The sequence below is a fragment of the Larus michahellis genome, chromosome 5 (assembly GCF_964199755.1).
Source record: "Larus michahellis chromosome 5, bLarMic1.1, whole genome shotgun sequence".
In the NCBI taxonomy this organism is placed as follows: domain Eukaryota; kingdom Metazoa; phylum Chordata; class Aves; order Charadriiformes; family Laridae; genus Larus; species Larus michahellis.
Window position 1 is genome coordinate 85,488,246 of NC_133900.1, and position 14,258 is coordinate 85,502,503.

The 14,258-nt window shown below is 42.3% G+C and overlaps 1 protein-coding gene across 2 annotated transcripts in view; it reads left to right on the forward strand.

Moving 5' to 3' along the window:
• Positions 1–13,580, forward strand: part of HPGD (15-hydroxyprostaglandin dehydrogenase) — a 29,107-nt gene extending 15,527 nt beyond the window's left edge. The window contains exons 4-7 of one of the 2 annotated variants that reach the window (XM_074588432.1): positions 110–206; positions 9,441–9,517; positions 11,478–11,641; positions 12,671–13,580. In XM_074588432.1, the coding sequence (XP_074444533.1) occupies positions 110–206; positions 9,441–9,517; positions 11,478–11,641; positions 12,671–12,809 (477 nt within the window). In that variant the 3' untranslated portion in view covers positions 12,810–13,580. The remainder of the gene's footprint in view (positions 1–109; positions 207–9,440; positions 9,518–11,477; positions 11,642–12,670) is intronic. The other variant, XR_012587143.1, reaches the window with a different exon arrangement.
• The last annotated feature ends 678 nt before the right edge of the window (positions 13,581–14,258 follow it).

The following is a 14,258-nucleotide window of genomic DNA, read 5'->3' on the forward strand; positions in this document are numbered from 1 at the left end:
GATCACTGGTAAAGCAATGCAGGTTCTAGGCACCACGATTAAAGCAAGATTCAGTTTTTCCTAAAAACTTGTATTTTGAAAATAATAATCACTTTCCCCCCTATATCAGACATCTGTGATTAGAGGAACCTACCTCGGCTTAGAATACATGAGAAAAGGAAATGGTGGCGATGGAGGAGTAATCATTAATATCTCGTCTTTGGCAGGTAAGAATATTTTCTGCATAAACATTTCCTACCCCCTCGTTTGTTTCTAAAATAAATGAATTGTACTGATCAGTCACACTTTTCCTTCTTTCTTATGGCTCTCCCCTCTTTATTCCCATTTTGACGTGGTTTTCATCAGAGCAACCAAAGTAACGTCAAAGGGCCACGACTTTCACTTGCTTTTTAAACTCAGTTCAATGAAAAATTCAGTCATTTTCCTAACCTATCAGTCTCATACTTAATAATCTGGAGCATGACGTAAAGAGCTTTTTCCACGTTTCATTACTGCCACACATTGAGCAAAGCCTAATGAGCCTCAATTCATTATGTTATTCAACACCCGTCAACAACACCACAGAATTAAAACACCACGTACACCACACTGTGTGTAAGAAACAAAGCCTAATGTATAGACCTCATTGCGATTCAAGGTTACTTTAAAACTGGTTGGTTTTTATATTATAAAGTATTTATCGGGCATCAAATATGGAAAATCAGCTAATCTTTACCCACAGCAAGCGAGGCAGCAGTAGCAGGTCCCGCACTCAGCTCCATAGCAGCACGGCTGTAGGAATATTTAAAATTAGACTGTTATCTACTTTATTAAGGAAGATTGTCACACACCAACTCTGTCCATGCTCCAGGCCCTCTCAGATGTCACCTACCTCTGCTTGAGAAGCCATAAAATTAACATTCAAATTTCATTGAGCTTAAGCGAGAACATTCTTTGCTCACTACTTAGAATCACAGAACCATAGAATCATTTAGGTTGGAAAAGACCCTTGGGATCATCGAGTCCAACCATCAACTCCACTCTACAAAGCTTCCCCTTACACCATATCCCCTAACACCACATCTAAACGAGTCTTAAACACATCCAGGGATGGGGACTCCACCACCTCCCTGGGCAGCCTATTCCAGTGTCCGACCACTCTTTCTGGGAGGAATTTTTTCCTAATGTCCAGCCTAAACCTACCCTGCTGCAGCTTGAACCCATTCCCTCTTGTTCTATCGCTAATTACCTGTGAGAAGAGACCAGCACCAACCTCTCTACAGTGTCCTTTCAAGTAGTTGTAGAGAGCGATGAGATCTCCCCTCAGCCTCCTCTTCCTCAAACTAGACAGTCCCAGCTCCTTCCATCACTCCTCATCAGATTTATTCTCTGGGCCCTTCACCAGCTTCGTTGCCCTCCTCTGCACTCACTCCAGCACCTCGAGATCTCTCTCGTATTGAGGTGCCCAAAACCGGACACAATACTCCAGGTGTGGCCTCACCAGTGCTGAGTACAGGGGGACCATCACCCCCCTCCTTCTGCTGGTCACACTATAGAATCACCTCGGTTGGAAGGGACCTTTCAGATCATCGAGTCCAACCCTCAACTTAACTCTGACAGAAACCACCACTAAACCCTGTCCCTCAGCACCGCGTCTGCCCGGCTTTGAAATCCCTCCAGGGATGGCAACTCCACCACTGCCCTGGGCAGCCTCTTCCAATGCTTGACAGCCCTTTCCGGGAAGAAATTTTTCCTGATATCCATCCTAAACCTCCCCTGGTGCAACTTGAGGCCATTTCCTCTTGTCCCATCGCCTGTTCCATGGGAGAAGAGCCCGACCCCCACCGGCTACCCCCTCCTTTCAGGGAGCTGTAGAGAGCGAGAAGGTCTCCCCTCAGCCTCCTCTTCTCCAGGCTGAACCCCCCCAGCTCCCTCAGCCGCTCCTCACCAGACTTGTGCTCCAGACCCCTCACCAGCTCCGTTGCCCTTCTCTGGACATGCTTCAGAACCTCAACGTCTGTCTTGTGGTGAGGGGCCCAAAACCGGACACAATACTTACCTGTGCTATAACTGTATTTCAGTTCATTGGCATAAAAATAGAATGATGTGGCTTCTCATCAGTCAGGGTTGCTGCTGCTCAGTTGTGGGGCAGAATCCGTCTCCCTTTCTATAGGCACGCATCTTGCTGTGGCCGGGCTCATAGCAAAAAAGGACAACGAAAGGGAAATGGTAAATAGAGAACGATGCCACCTCACCCCCTTCCTCCCAGAATTTGGGGGAAAATACTCGCATTCTCTCCTGTTTCTTTGAAGACTTTGTTCTCTCTTGCTACTGTCACACTGCCTGGGAAAAACGCATATGCTGGCTCACTCTTGGCTTGTCAGTGCTTTCCTTGGTATCCGTGCAGAACACCAAATAGCAGTAATTTTATTCTGGGGTATTCCTGGGTGAAATAACTGTGTTTTCACAATGAAAAGCCAGTAAAGGCAGCAGGGGCCGGCGTTTTTGACTGTGAATGGGGATTAGTGCCTGAGAGCTGTGAACGTTGTGACTACTGTCAAATTCTCCTGCAAACCTTGGCTTTTGTGATGAGAAGTCCAGTTCTCCCATTGATTTAAGGTGTCTGGATCTTGAGAATCTGACTTTATAAACACATGTTCCTTGCAGGAGTGAGAGTCCCTTAGTAAAAGTCTCCTTTAAGGTACCTTTACGTCGGCACTGGCAACGCTGCCTAAGACATTGCCTCCTGACGCCGTACGTGTATCTGCGTTGCCTCAAACCGACATTGTATCGGGACCAAATTAACCCGAAGGCAACCGCTGTTGCAGTACAAGGGTTCCTCAACACAAGTAAAAGATTAAACGTTCTCACAGAAGGGCTGATGCCCACGCAGCGCTTCGGAAAGGGCAGGGACAGCAAGTTGTGTGACTCCGTTTCTAACCAGTCTCAAGTGAACACAAAATTATTTTGATTTTAAGACCTAACAGCTTGGCTTTTCTCAGTTTGGTAAGAGCTTATAAGTGCCATTTTAATTAGTTGATCAAAATTTGCATTTGTTTACTTACTTTTTTAACATTAACATTCTGCCATAAAGATTGTCAAAAACAAAGTGTTCTTTGCTTTGTTTGCCTTTCCAGAGCTTGTATTTAGCAATTGTTTCCAAGGTTGTAAGGAAAAACACACTAGAAAAGCTGACATACGCTAATTTTTATCGTTTATTTATTTACTACTATTTGTGCTTTGTGACTCTCATTCTCCTTTCCAGTCTGAAGGTCTAAGTCCTGCAGTTTATTCCATATATAAAAGGCAAACTGCCATTGGCTTGTTTAACGTTCCCTTCTAGTGTTTTCTTTTCTCGGAGCGAGCTTCTGTTGATCATTAAACTCTTGAGTGGTTTGGATCCCCCCCTGCCCAAGTTCTCCGGAAGATTTTATCAGCTACGCTCCGCAGACAGCAAATATTCTGGTGTCTTGCTGAGCAGCAAGAAGAGTTATATTTAGCGCTTTCGTACCATTCAATAATATTTGCTTTACCCACTAATTAGTTTCCAGTTCTTGACCATGGGACTTTTGCCAACGATTTGAACTCGGGTCAGCATCGAGCCTGACTGTTTTATGTTTCCAAGCACCCACGGAACTACTTAAATGCTTTCTATGAAGTGGATGCTTAAAGTGCTCGTTCAGCTGGGGGAAAGCCAGCGCGTGCACCCTTCCCAGCATCCAATCTTCCTTCTTTAGCGTCTCCGTAAGACAGGACTAAATACAAAAGGGAGAGAAAGACGGAAGGACACGCAGCAAGCACCCAACTCCTAACCCGCTGCATCTCAAAGCTAAAATTAAGAAAGTTGTATAAGGGATTTGCGCGTTCATATCAAGAGGAAGTAATGCCGCTAAGCAACCGAGAGAATGGGAACTGTGTTTTACTGCCAACTTGCCCCCATAAAAGATAAGGCTAATGGCTGCAGGTTTTGGCACTGGGATAAACTTCATTTCAAATGGAAAGATTAAATTATTCTAAAATTTCTTCTGCAGGAAGCTACGTACATTAATTGTAATTTTTAACAGAATAGTTACAAGCAACAGCAAAAGCAGACAAAACCAAATTCAACTCCTGAGATTATTTACATGGTTAAATTTAGCGTTGCCTCTTACCTTTTGGTGGCTGATACCTACACACGTTTATTAAGTAAAGGGAGAAAGGGAATTCATGGGTGTGCATGCACCGTGGCTTTGACAGACTCCAGACTTTCAAGAAGGTATTGTGTAAAACCAAATTTGTATCTCTCTGGATGATAGAAGGTTTTTAAAAAAAACAAATCAAAGTATTCACAGAAGGCTTAAAAAAAACTAGTGAAATATTTAGCATGAGACCACGCTAGGTTTTTATGAGAGGTTGTTCAATGGGTGGCGTCTCTGGACACCCTCCTCTTGCACCCTCGTAGCAGTGCTTTGAGCACACCCAAGACCAAGCACTCGGGCTCCACAGGCAGCCCGTTTGCCCTCCTTCGGCCAAAAGAAATACTCAAAGTGCCCCTCACAGCAAAGCAGCTTCTTTAGGACCTGAGCCTATCGATATCACGCGAGCAAAGCAAAGCGTATGGCTGACATAGCAAAGGCAAGGCTTTGGCACAGCGACAGAGAGGAGCAAAGGGCAGATGCTGCACGGCTGGGACCTGCAGTTCGGCATCAGGAAGGAGCGCCTGTCCCCTCCCCTTTGGTGGAAAAGAAGATGCTGAGCAGAATCCACGGTGAAGAGGTTAGGAAATTTAGAAGCTATTCCTTTGAGACTCCAGCGTACCGTTAAAAGATTTCCTAGAAATGACACAGCTTCGAGTTTTTGCTAGGATTTCTGTCTCTCCGCTGTTTTGACGCAGGTCGCAGCAGTATAACTGACAGCATGAACGTGAGCTGGAACCGCCCCCCCTCTTCTTAAGAAGGAGAGAATCTCGTCACTCTGTAGGACCCTCTCGCCCCTCGCTCATAGCTCTAGTTCCAAATCCGCTTCTTCAAAAGAGCCTTTGGCCTCCAAAGACGACTGTAAGCATTTTCCATACTGTTTATCCAGACTTTTGCCTAAGGGCGACAGGGAGATTTCTCTAATGTGGTTTGGAAAGGTGTTTAATTTAAACAAATAGGGCTAAATCTTGTGATGTTATTTATTTGTAAGTATTCTATGTGTTGCAATAGGCTTTGTTAAGTATATTTTATAAAACAAACCTAATCTAGAAAGGAAAACAAATTACTTTGGCAGTGTTTCCCAACATATGGAGAAGCACACTTTTGATTTCCTTTTAAATAGGTGCCATCGGTTTGCCAAAACTTACCCTTCAGCACTTTCACACGTCTTTTTCATAAACAATGAAAATGTAGAGCTTTAGGATGCCACACGATACTGTGATTACCACATTAGGGAGAGAAAATTCAAATATTTTGATGGAATATTTAAATGGTTGGACTCGATGATCTTAAAGGTCTCTTCCAACAAAAACGATTCTATGATTCAATGAATATATTTGTCAACTGTGAATTGAATACAGCTTAATCACTGCATAATCATAGTGTAGAAGCGTTGCGTTCTGATGAGCCCAAAACCTCCATGAGATCAACAGCCATGTTAGAAAACAGACTTTGGTTCTCACGTTCTCTGTGCCACGCTCATCCAAACATGAAGGACACTATTCCAAGAATTAACAGAACTTACAGATACTATCAAACAGAAGTTACATTTGTCTCAGGCTGCTCAACAGTGCACCCATGGAGAACATCGGGTGCACTGGCACATGGGAGTCCTGCTGGTCTGCTCGAATCGGGTTTGGCAAGCCAAAGGGCACCTTCACTCATCCCGAAATCATTTGCAATCCACTAACTCATTTTCAATGAAGGTTGTTTGAGGGGAGAAGGAAGTTCCCCGTCCCCTTTCATGTAACAACTCAGCGACACAGCAATGTCCAGAGAGAGGAAGATCTAGGCAGAGTTGCCTCCCCTTGCTAAGAGAGATTGAAAACCCACACGTATCGTGTTCCAGGAGTACACCACCCCAGCATCATCCATTCGAACACCTTCCCCTTCCTCCCCACCTTATTTTGTGCATAATATTCTCCAGTTTGTTTTACTGACATTCAACTTTGCATAAGACAATTAAATATCCATGGGAGCAGCAAACAGAATCCAGATTTTTCACAAATCATAGGATCTTACAATGATTTGGGTGGGAAGGGACCTTAAAGCCCCCCAGTGCCACCCCCTGCCCTGGGCAGGGACACCTCCCACCAGCCCAGGTTGCTCCAAGCCCCATCCAACCTGGCCTTGAACCCCTCCAGGGATGGGGCAGCCACAGCTTCTCTGGGCACCCTGGGCCAGGGGCTCACCGCCCTCACAGCAAAGAATTTCTGCCTCACATCTCATCTCAGTCTCCCCTCTGTCAGTGTAAAACCCTTCCCCCTCGTCCCACGGCTCCCCTCCCTGCTCCAGAGTCCCTCCCCAGCTTTCCTGGAGCCCCTTGAGGGACTGGAAGGGGCTGGAAGGTCTCCCCAGAGCCTTCTCTTCTCCAGGCTGAACCCCCCCAGCTCTCTCAGCCTGTCCCCACAGCAGAGGGGCTCCAGCCTCCCCAAACAAATGCCTTAACTAATACGCTGTGAACTCATATTTGCTCACCGATTGAATAAATCCTCTGGCAGAGCAGGATCACTATCACAGGGCGGTTGATCCCAAAATCCTAGCAGAGCCCCAGGACACACCACTCGCAGACAGATTCAGCTCCCCGGGGCAGGACTCGGAGCCGCAAACCCCATGCCGTGGCTCCAGGTGCCAAACTCAGGACCAGGAGTGAGACAGGACTCCCACTGGTTTGGTGAGGGATGCTAGGACCAGTCTTCATTGTCACTGCTTTGGCTGAAAGTCAGTCAGTTCTTTCTTCTCGGTTCTCCATTTTAGCAAAAATAATAATTTCACTTAGAAAAGAACTGGGTTTAATGCTCTGATTCAAAGAAAGAGTTATTTGTTCCTCCCTTCCTGCCTCGTTATTCCTGCTGTCTTTCGACATTTAAGTCTTTGAACCTTATTCCACTTCATTATTGTGACCTCTGCCCTTCCTTTGTTTATTTCTTGACTTTGTTTCTCTTCCCGCTCGAGTAACAATTACTTTGTCTCACTATGTTTAAAAAAAAAATAGAATAAAATTCCTCCCAGTAGCGTTTCCCAGTAGATTTTGTCTTTTGCATGTCTGCTAGCATCAGCCTCACTGGGACTGGTTTTTTCTTTAAAACTTGTAAAACTACTCAGGAGTTTAAAGAAAAATAGTATCATCATGTTTCTATTGTGCTAATATTCCAATGTTTCCAATTATTTGAAGAATGGTGATGATCATCAAGCCACCAAACAGAGCAGTATTAAGGAATATTGTGATCACAACCCAGAGGGCGCAACACAAAACCCATTCTTCGTAAAGCGAGTTCCCAACCAGCAGCATAACACGTTCATCCAAGCTAAGCACAGAAATACAAGTTTAAGGGAACAACCAGCCACGAGGTCAAATTCTTCATTTCCCACCACTGAAAGTTGCCAATAACGGTGCTGCTTTCACTGGGTCACCGATGTAGCGTTCAAACCAAGCCAAAGCCTTGAAGCTCTCAGGGTTGTCATTAGAGCTTTGTGCCATCTTAGAAAGTTTTTCTCTTCAGACCAAACGGATTCCGGAGCAAAGAGCCCATGCAGGGCTCTGGCATACAGAACTTTTCTGGCAAATCCCTCCTTAAAGCTGGGTAGCGTATTCTTCATCTCCACTGAGATAAGTCACCCCCTTTATATCCCTTAAAGATATGAAAGATGAAGAATGAAAAACCTTACCTGAGATATTAATTGGCACAACTTCCGTTAGAATCAAACATTAAGGCCTCAAAATCAGCACCCAGTTTTACAATACCACGCTGAAGAACATGGACAAACTTTATCCTCTCACCAGGACAAATTGGGGTTTGCTATTGTCAAGACCTGAGCTTCCAGGTGGAACCACAGCCTCCACGTGGCCCAGTTCAGCTGTCACCGCAGAGTGGAAATTGTTGGCATAATGGGCAGAAATGTATATGCGCTCATGGCCTCTCATCTCTTCTTGACCAGCTTTTTTGCCATCAAACTCAGTCTTACCAGAATTAAGTTCTTAATTTTCCTCCAAAACCTCTGTTCTCTCTTCTTTCTCTACTATAAATAATGATTTTACGCTCTCTCCCCGTAAAGGTTCACAGTGTCAGCAGTCAGTTTTCATTTTGCTTCTGCTCTTCCCTACAGAGGGTAGCAATGATATTTCCCAGGATCTTTACCTCTTTTTCCTGTTCCCTTCTAAATATTTTCATCCTGGCTTTTCATTCCAGAACAGGGCCCACTCTAGGAGTTACCAAACCATAAAATCCTTTTCAGCCAACCTAACTCAACCTAGAAAAACCCCTCAAAAGGCTCTGCTATCCCCACCTCTGCTTTCATTTCATCCTGCTCACTACCTAAGGTCTTCATCTTATCTTTCTATTCACGGTGTTTCCTCACTTATCTCTATATTCTCTCTGCACCGAGGTCCTGCATTCACTTCTTAGTGCTTTTTCCATGTGCTCATTGCAAGGTGGCTTCCCTATTTCATTTAGATCTCTTTTAAAAATTATCACCTATTAAATATTACCAGAGTAGTATTTAAGTAAAACAGATTTTACAATGCTTCAGATGGTGCCTCAAGTCTGAATTACTTTATCTCCAGTCGCTTACAGAGCAAAACCCACGATGCAAAGGGGCACGGATTTGTTCTAGTCCCAACCACATTGCCAAATAAATACCAAATAAATTCGCAGTAACGCCCTCGCGGGGGCAGAGGGGCGGGCTGATGTCAGCTGCACAGGCCACATAAGCACGGGATTTAAGTCAGACACTATATTTATGTTCTGATATATTACAAAGATGATAGATATTAAAGCAGTTACAGTAGTCAAAATGGACTTGGCTATTGCCCTTACCTTTTCCCTCACTTCTTCCCTGAAATCACTGCCAATGACTGCAGGTGCCCAGTTCACCTATCAGCAACGAGGGTGTCAGCAACCAAAGTTTATCTAAAACACATAATTTACGAACTTTAAATACTTTACAAATTCATAGAAGGCAGCTCAAAAATCTCATCCTTGAGCGTTTTCTTCCAGATCCTTCCCTCTGTTTTAAGTCATTCTTCATAGATACAACTCTTCCTCTTAAAAGTTGTATATTTTATTACTTTTCTCTTGCCTCCTCATGGTTTTATCAATCTCCTTTCTTTTCCCAGCCCACCTCACATTACAAAATACAATCTGCAGATTTTCACTGATCTATTTTGTTGCATCTCTACAGATCCCTCACTTATTTTTTGTTACGTTATAGACGTATATATGTGTTTAAGGTAATCATAAATAGGAGTACCCAACATCTTTATTCAGCTACCTTTTTATTTTGAAGGACTCATGCCTGCTGCATTCCAACCTGTGTACTGTGCTACAAAGCATGGTGTGATTGGCTTCACACGGTCAATAGCAGTAAGTATGTGTTTTTGAAAACAGTATCAGCAGCTCCTTGGGAACACGCTCAGTTTCTCGTGTTCCCTCGCTACTGTCACACGACTGGAACTAATTTTCTTAAAGTAAACGGAGTGTTTGAAGCAGCGGAGGTTCCCTTCTTCCACAAAGGGAATCCAAAGACGGAATAAGTGAGGCGTGTGTGTGTTTATGAGCGATTTGAGACTTTGGGAGCATGGAAGAAAGATGTTGCAAAGTAATTCAAGGACAGTGGGAGGAGCCCAAAAGTCAAATTCTTGTCCAAGCTTTGAAAATAGTTTTCATAACTCCGTCCCAGTCATTTATCATTTTGGTTTCCTTATTTGTAAGTCAGGTTGATGACATTTTTTAATGATCAATAGGCACTAAAGCTTCCAAAAAGTGACTCGAACACAAAAATGTTTACCATCATTTGTTCTTACCAACTCCTAATACGCTGAAAATGCAAAATGACACATTCAGGATGGGACACGTTAGATGTTGTATGACTATATAGTAAGTCTTAGCCTCTGTCTCCAAAACCCAAAACTTTCTAGTTAAAACGAAAAAGCAGTAAAATAAAATAATTTGGAGGGAGCAAATAAGATTACACTTTTAGAGGAGAAGCTTAAAGATACTCATACAAGATTTCCAATCTAATTTCCAGAATAAGGTACCTGAAATGATCATTTGGATAGTTTATGCATATTTTATGCCCCCACCTCCACCCAAATAACTTATTTTTTAGGTTAGTGTAAACAGATTAGTTTGGATAACATACTAGCCACAGCATGAACCTGAAACCTGGTCTTCCATTTTTGTTTTCTCATGATAACGTAAACATCACCATCTAAGTTCAGAAATAAAGGGTCTGCTAGAAAATTAGGGGAAATGCTGTCACTATGGAACGTGAGAATGGCGAGGAGAAAAAGAACAATGAACACAGCGAATCCCTGTATTTCCCAGGAAAGGCAGTACAGCCTCACGCTGGGCAGGTACGATACAAAACACCTAGGACTTCAGTTTCTTTTCTTCTCCAGACCAAAAGGGCAGGTTACCATATCATGAAAATGACACATGACGTACGTAATACCAGAAAGGATTCCCGTTACATGGTAAAATAAATAGAATTCGGTGTTGAACAATTGCGGTTTTTCTTGGATATATTACGTATAGTTCCTGAGTTCTGTGCCATCCCTAAGGAAGTTCATCCAGCATTCTACACATGCCTGGATGCTGATGAGATTCTTTGCCACATGCGTTGGTAGCGCCAACAATGAAGGGTCCTGCCACTCCCAGAGCAGTTTGTGCTGCTTGCTGTCATCGTCTTCCCGAACTGCTTCCCAAAAAACTCCTGCCTCTTTCCTGGAGTTCAGAGGGACTTTCCTGCGGAGATGCTCAGCGATGGATTCCTCCTTTGGCAGGGACAATAGAGCAGCTGGAAAGGTTTAGCGTTATAGTTGTAGGGGTAGAGACCAAATCCTATTTCTGTTGACGTGAGGGAGGTAAATACAATCTTAGAGTCAAATCTTGATTTGATTTCAGATATTTTTCTTTTAATAAGAAAGTTCTTCCAAGATTGGAAGCATACGGGAGATATTTTTTACTTGGTTTTGCTTATGAGAGTGATATCATCCCCCTAGAACACTGTTAATGACATGCCAAGAGCACTAATAACAAAAATATTAGAAAAAAAACAGCTGCATGGAAAGAAGAGTGTTGATTTCTTGTGGAATTGTTCTCCCAGCAACACAGATGTTTTTTTCTAGTAACCGAGTACGATTACTAGAGAAAACGTGCTTCAAACTTAGTTGCTGAAACAAAACAATCAGTAGTAACAAAAATCTGCTTACTAGGCAGGGCAGAAAAGTACTTAGTGGTAAATCTCGTTCTTCAAAAAATTACTTGCACAATGCTATTTTAAAATGGTGATGACGAGTGCCTAACTTTTTGTCTTTTCTAGTTAGCAGCAAGTATGGAAAACTACGGTGTGAGACTCAACACAATTTGCCCAGGATTTGTCAACACACCGATTCTTCAGTCAATAGATAAAGAAGAGAATATGGGACAATATTATTCGTATAAGGATGAGATCAAAAATATGATGCAGTTCTATGGCGTGATGGAGTAAGTCAGATACAGTGGGGTTTTGCCCTTTGTTAATGAAGGAAAAGCACACACAACAGCACTTTTAATGCTGTCTTAGATAAAGGTCTATCAAATGCAGTATCCTACATACAAGGAACAAATGGCTGATATCTAAGGCTGTTTTAAGAGTATCACCTACACAGTGATATTTCCCTTTACGCTTTCCCATTTCCCAGAAAAGTGCAAATCAAATTCCCACGTTAAAGATGGCACGTGAGTTTTTAATCACCCTTGGTGTTCTTCCATAAGTTTGTTTAATCAAACTTGTTGCGAGATACAGGATATATCATTTGTATTGAATTTCCACAAAAGTTGCAAGTGATCCAAGACAGAAATCAGACCAAGAACTGAGAAAACTGGACTGAGTGGATAAGACGATGGTGGATCAGCTGAAAGAGTCCCTTAGCCCACTACGGGATCGCCACCAGGGGCCAAAAGCCGACAGCTAGGACAGAGCATGAGAACGACACAAGCATAAAGTGATATTTTTTTTAACACTTTCTCGGTCTCTTCACAATTAGCTGCTCAGATACTTCTGCAGAAAGAAAATTGTATGCCTGTGTTGTTTGGCCCATGCTTTTTCCTATGTAAAATATTGAGCACAGCGAACTGCATGTGACAAAATTCCCCTTACGCTAATTTGTCCGTCAGTCCTGCTACGGAAACAGGACAAATTGCTGCAGAGGTCTGGGGAAGGATCACTTCTGCCCATCGCCCTGACACACAGAACTTTGTTGCACCTCCGCAGGGATTTAGCAGTCACTAGAGCAAACAAACCATGATTTGTAAAGTTGCCCTTTTACGTTGTGTTTCCTGATTGAGGAGACCGAATTTCTCTACGGAAACACTCAGAGGTGGCAACCTCTTCATTTCTTGAAAAGAAACTTCTTCAAACACCAGATTATTTAACTTTTAGCGTATATGGATTTCCATTGAGTTTCTTTCCTTGCCCTTTTCACAGGTTCTGTTACATCATGATTCTGAAATAATAACTTTTTTTTTTTCCAGCCCATCAATAATTGCTGAGGGACTGATAACAATAATTGAAGATGATACTCTAAATGGAGAAGTTATGAAGATTACAGCATCCCAAGGGATTCATTTTCAAGAATACAGCCAAACACCTTATACATCATCAAAGAGATAATTGTTTTATGCTAATTACTTTTGGCTTTTTTTAAATCTAAAAAAATTTTGAAAATTGCAAATTTTTGGAAAAAAGGGTTAATGTAATATCTAGAGCAGTCTCGGTGTTCAAACATGCGCATCCTAATAACAAAGAGACGGACAAGAAAATCTGGTGTGCGAAAATGTTACCATCCTACTTTGATTCTATAAGCACCAATAATTGTATTTATTCAGTAAAATAAGCACGCTGCTCTGAAGATTTTTGATTATGCAGTAATAGGGGCCAGTTTTTTCCTTCTGGTAGTTTCTGATCTACTTACTCCAAGTGCATTTTGGTGGACCTGACTTCATATAATTCTTTTCACTGTCGTAAGCATCTACTTATTTACATCTTGAATTCCGCAGGCCAGGAATTCAGTTCAGGAATCCAGAACACAAATCTACCAATAAGGAGTTAAGAATTTACGTTTTCTTAGGAAATGTAAAATAGAACAAGAGGCAAAATGATCTTTCCTCATTTATATATGCAAATGAATATGTTGCATATCACACTAGAAAGTACAGATTTTTATCTTCTTGGATTTTAGCTATTTATAAAGTAATTCAAAAATATTTTTGTTTTCTTTTATAGAGATATATATATGAATTTTCTTTCTCTGTATATACAAGGATGAATACCTTGGCATTGATTGAAATGTCTACTTTCTCATTAAATCTCATTTTCTAAACCTTTAAATCTAATCTCTTGCCTTGATTGATTAAAACCTCAATTAAATCCTGAATAATCTGGTTTCTTCATGTTTCATACATGTCCGTTGTGGTACATATTCTTGGGGTATGTCACATAGTGGCAATGAAAATAAAACATGAGCGAATCCAGGTCAATCCCCAGCTACGTTTATGAAACAAACCTTGGTACTCCCTGGGTTACATGCTTGACAAAAATAAATTTTTACACGGCAATTTATTTAGGCTCATAGCATAAGATGACTTAATAACTCCTGTGAAAGCTGGGAAAAGTTAATATTTACTCTCCTTAGTAGCACTGACTTTCATTTCCCTAATGTAAGCATTGTTTTTTTTCAGCATTGTATCTGGAAGAGAGGAAACACTAATATTTACCTTCTGTAGAAGGCAGGGAGTAGTAAGACTGCGGGGAGAAGAAAAGCAGCAGACACACGCCTTGAATTACTCACCATTCTCCCTCCCTCCCTCCCCCATTTTTGGCTAGGGTAACACTATTTTTAAAGCCTATTTTTGAATGCACAGATGACGCCAGCCACACCGTCGGCATCCCTGAAAGCATCTGGCTATCCCTCTGGACTAACAACTGCTATCTGATTTGATTGTATTAATTTCTACTTTTGTTGATTAAAATCAGAGCATTTCCTAGCACGTGGCAGAGAAGTGCAAAAGGCGCGATGGAAACGTAAACTCAGCACGTTCCTACAGTCAGGCCCTAACACCG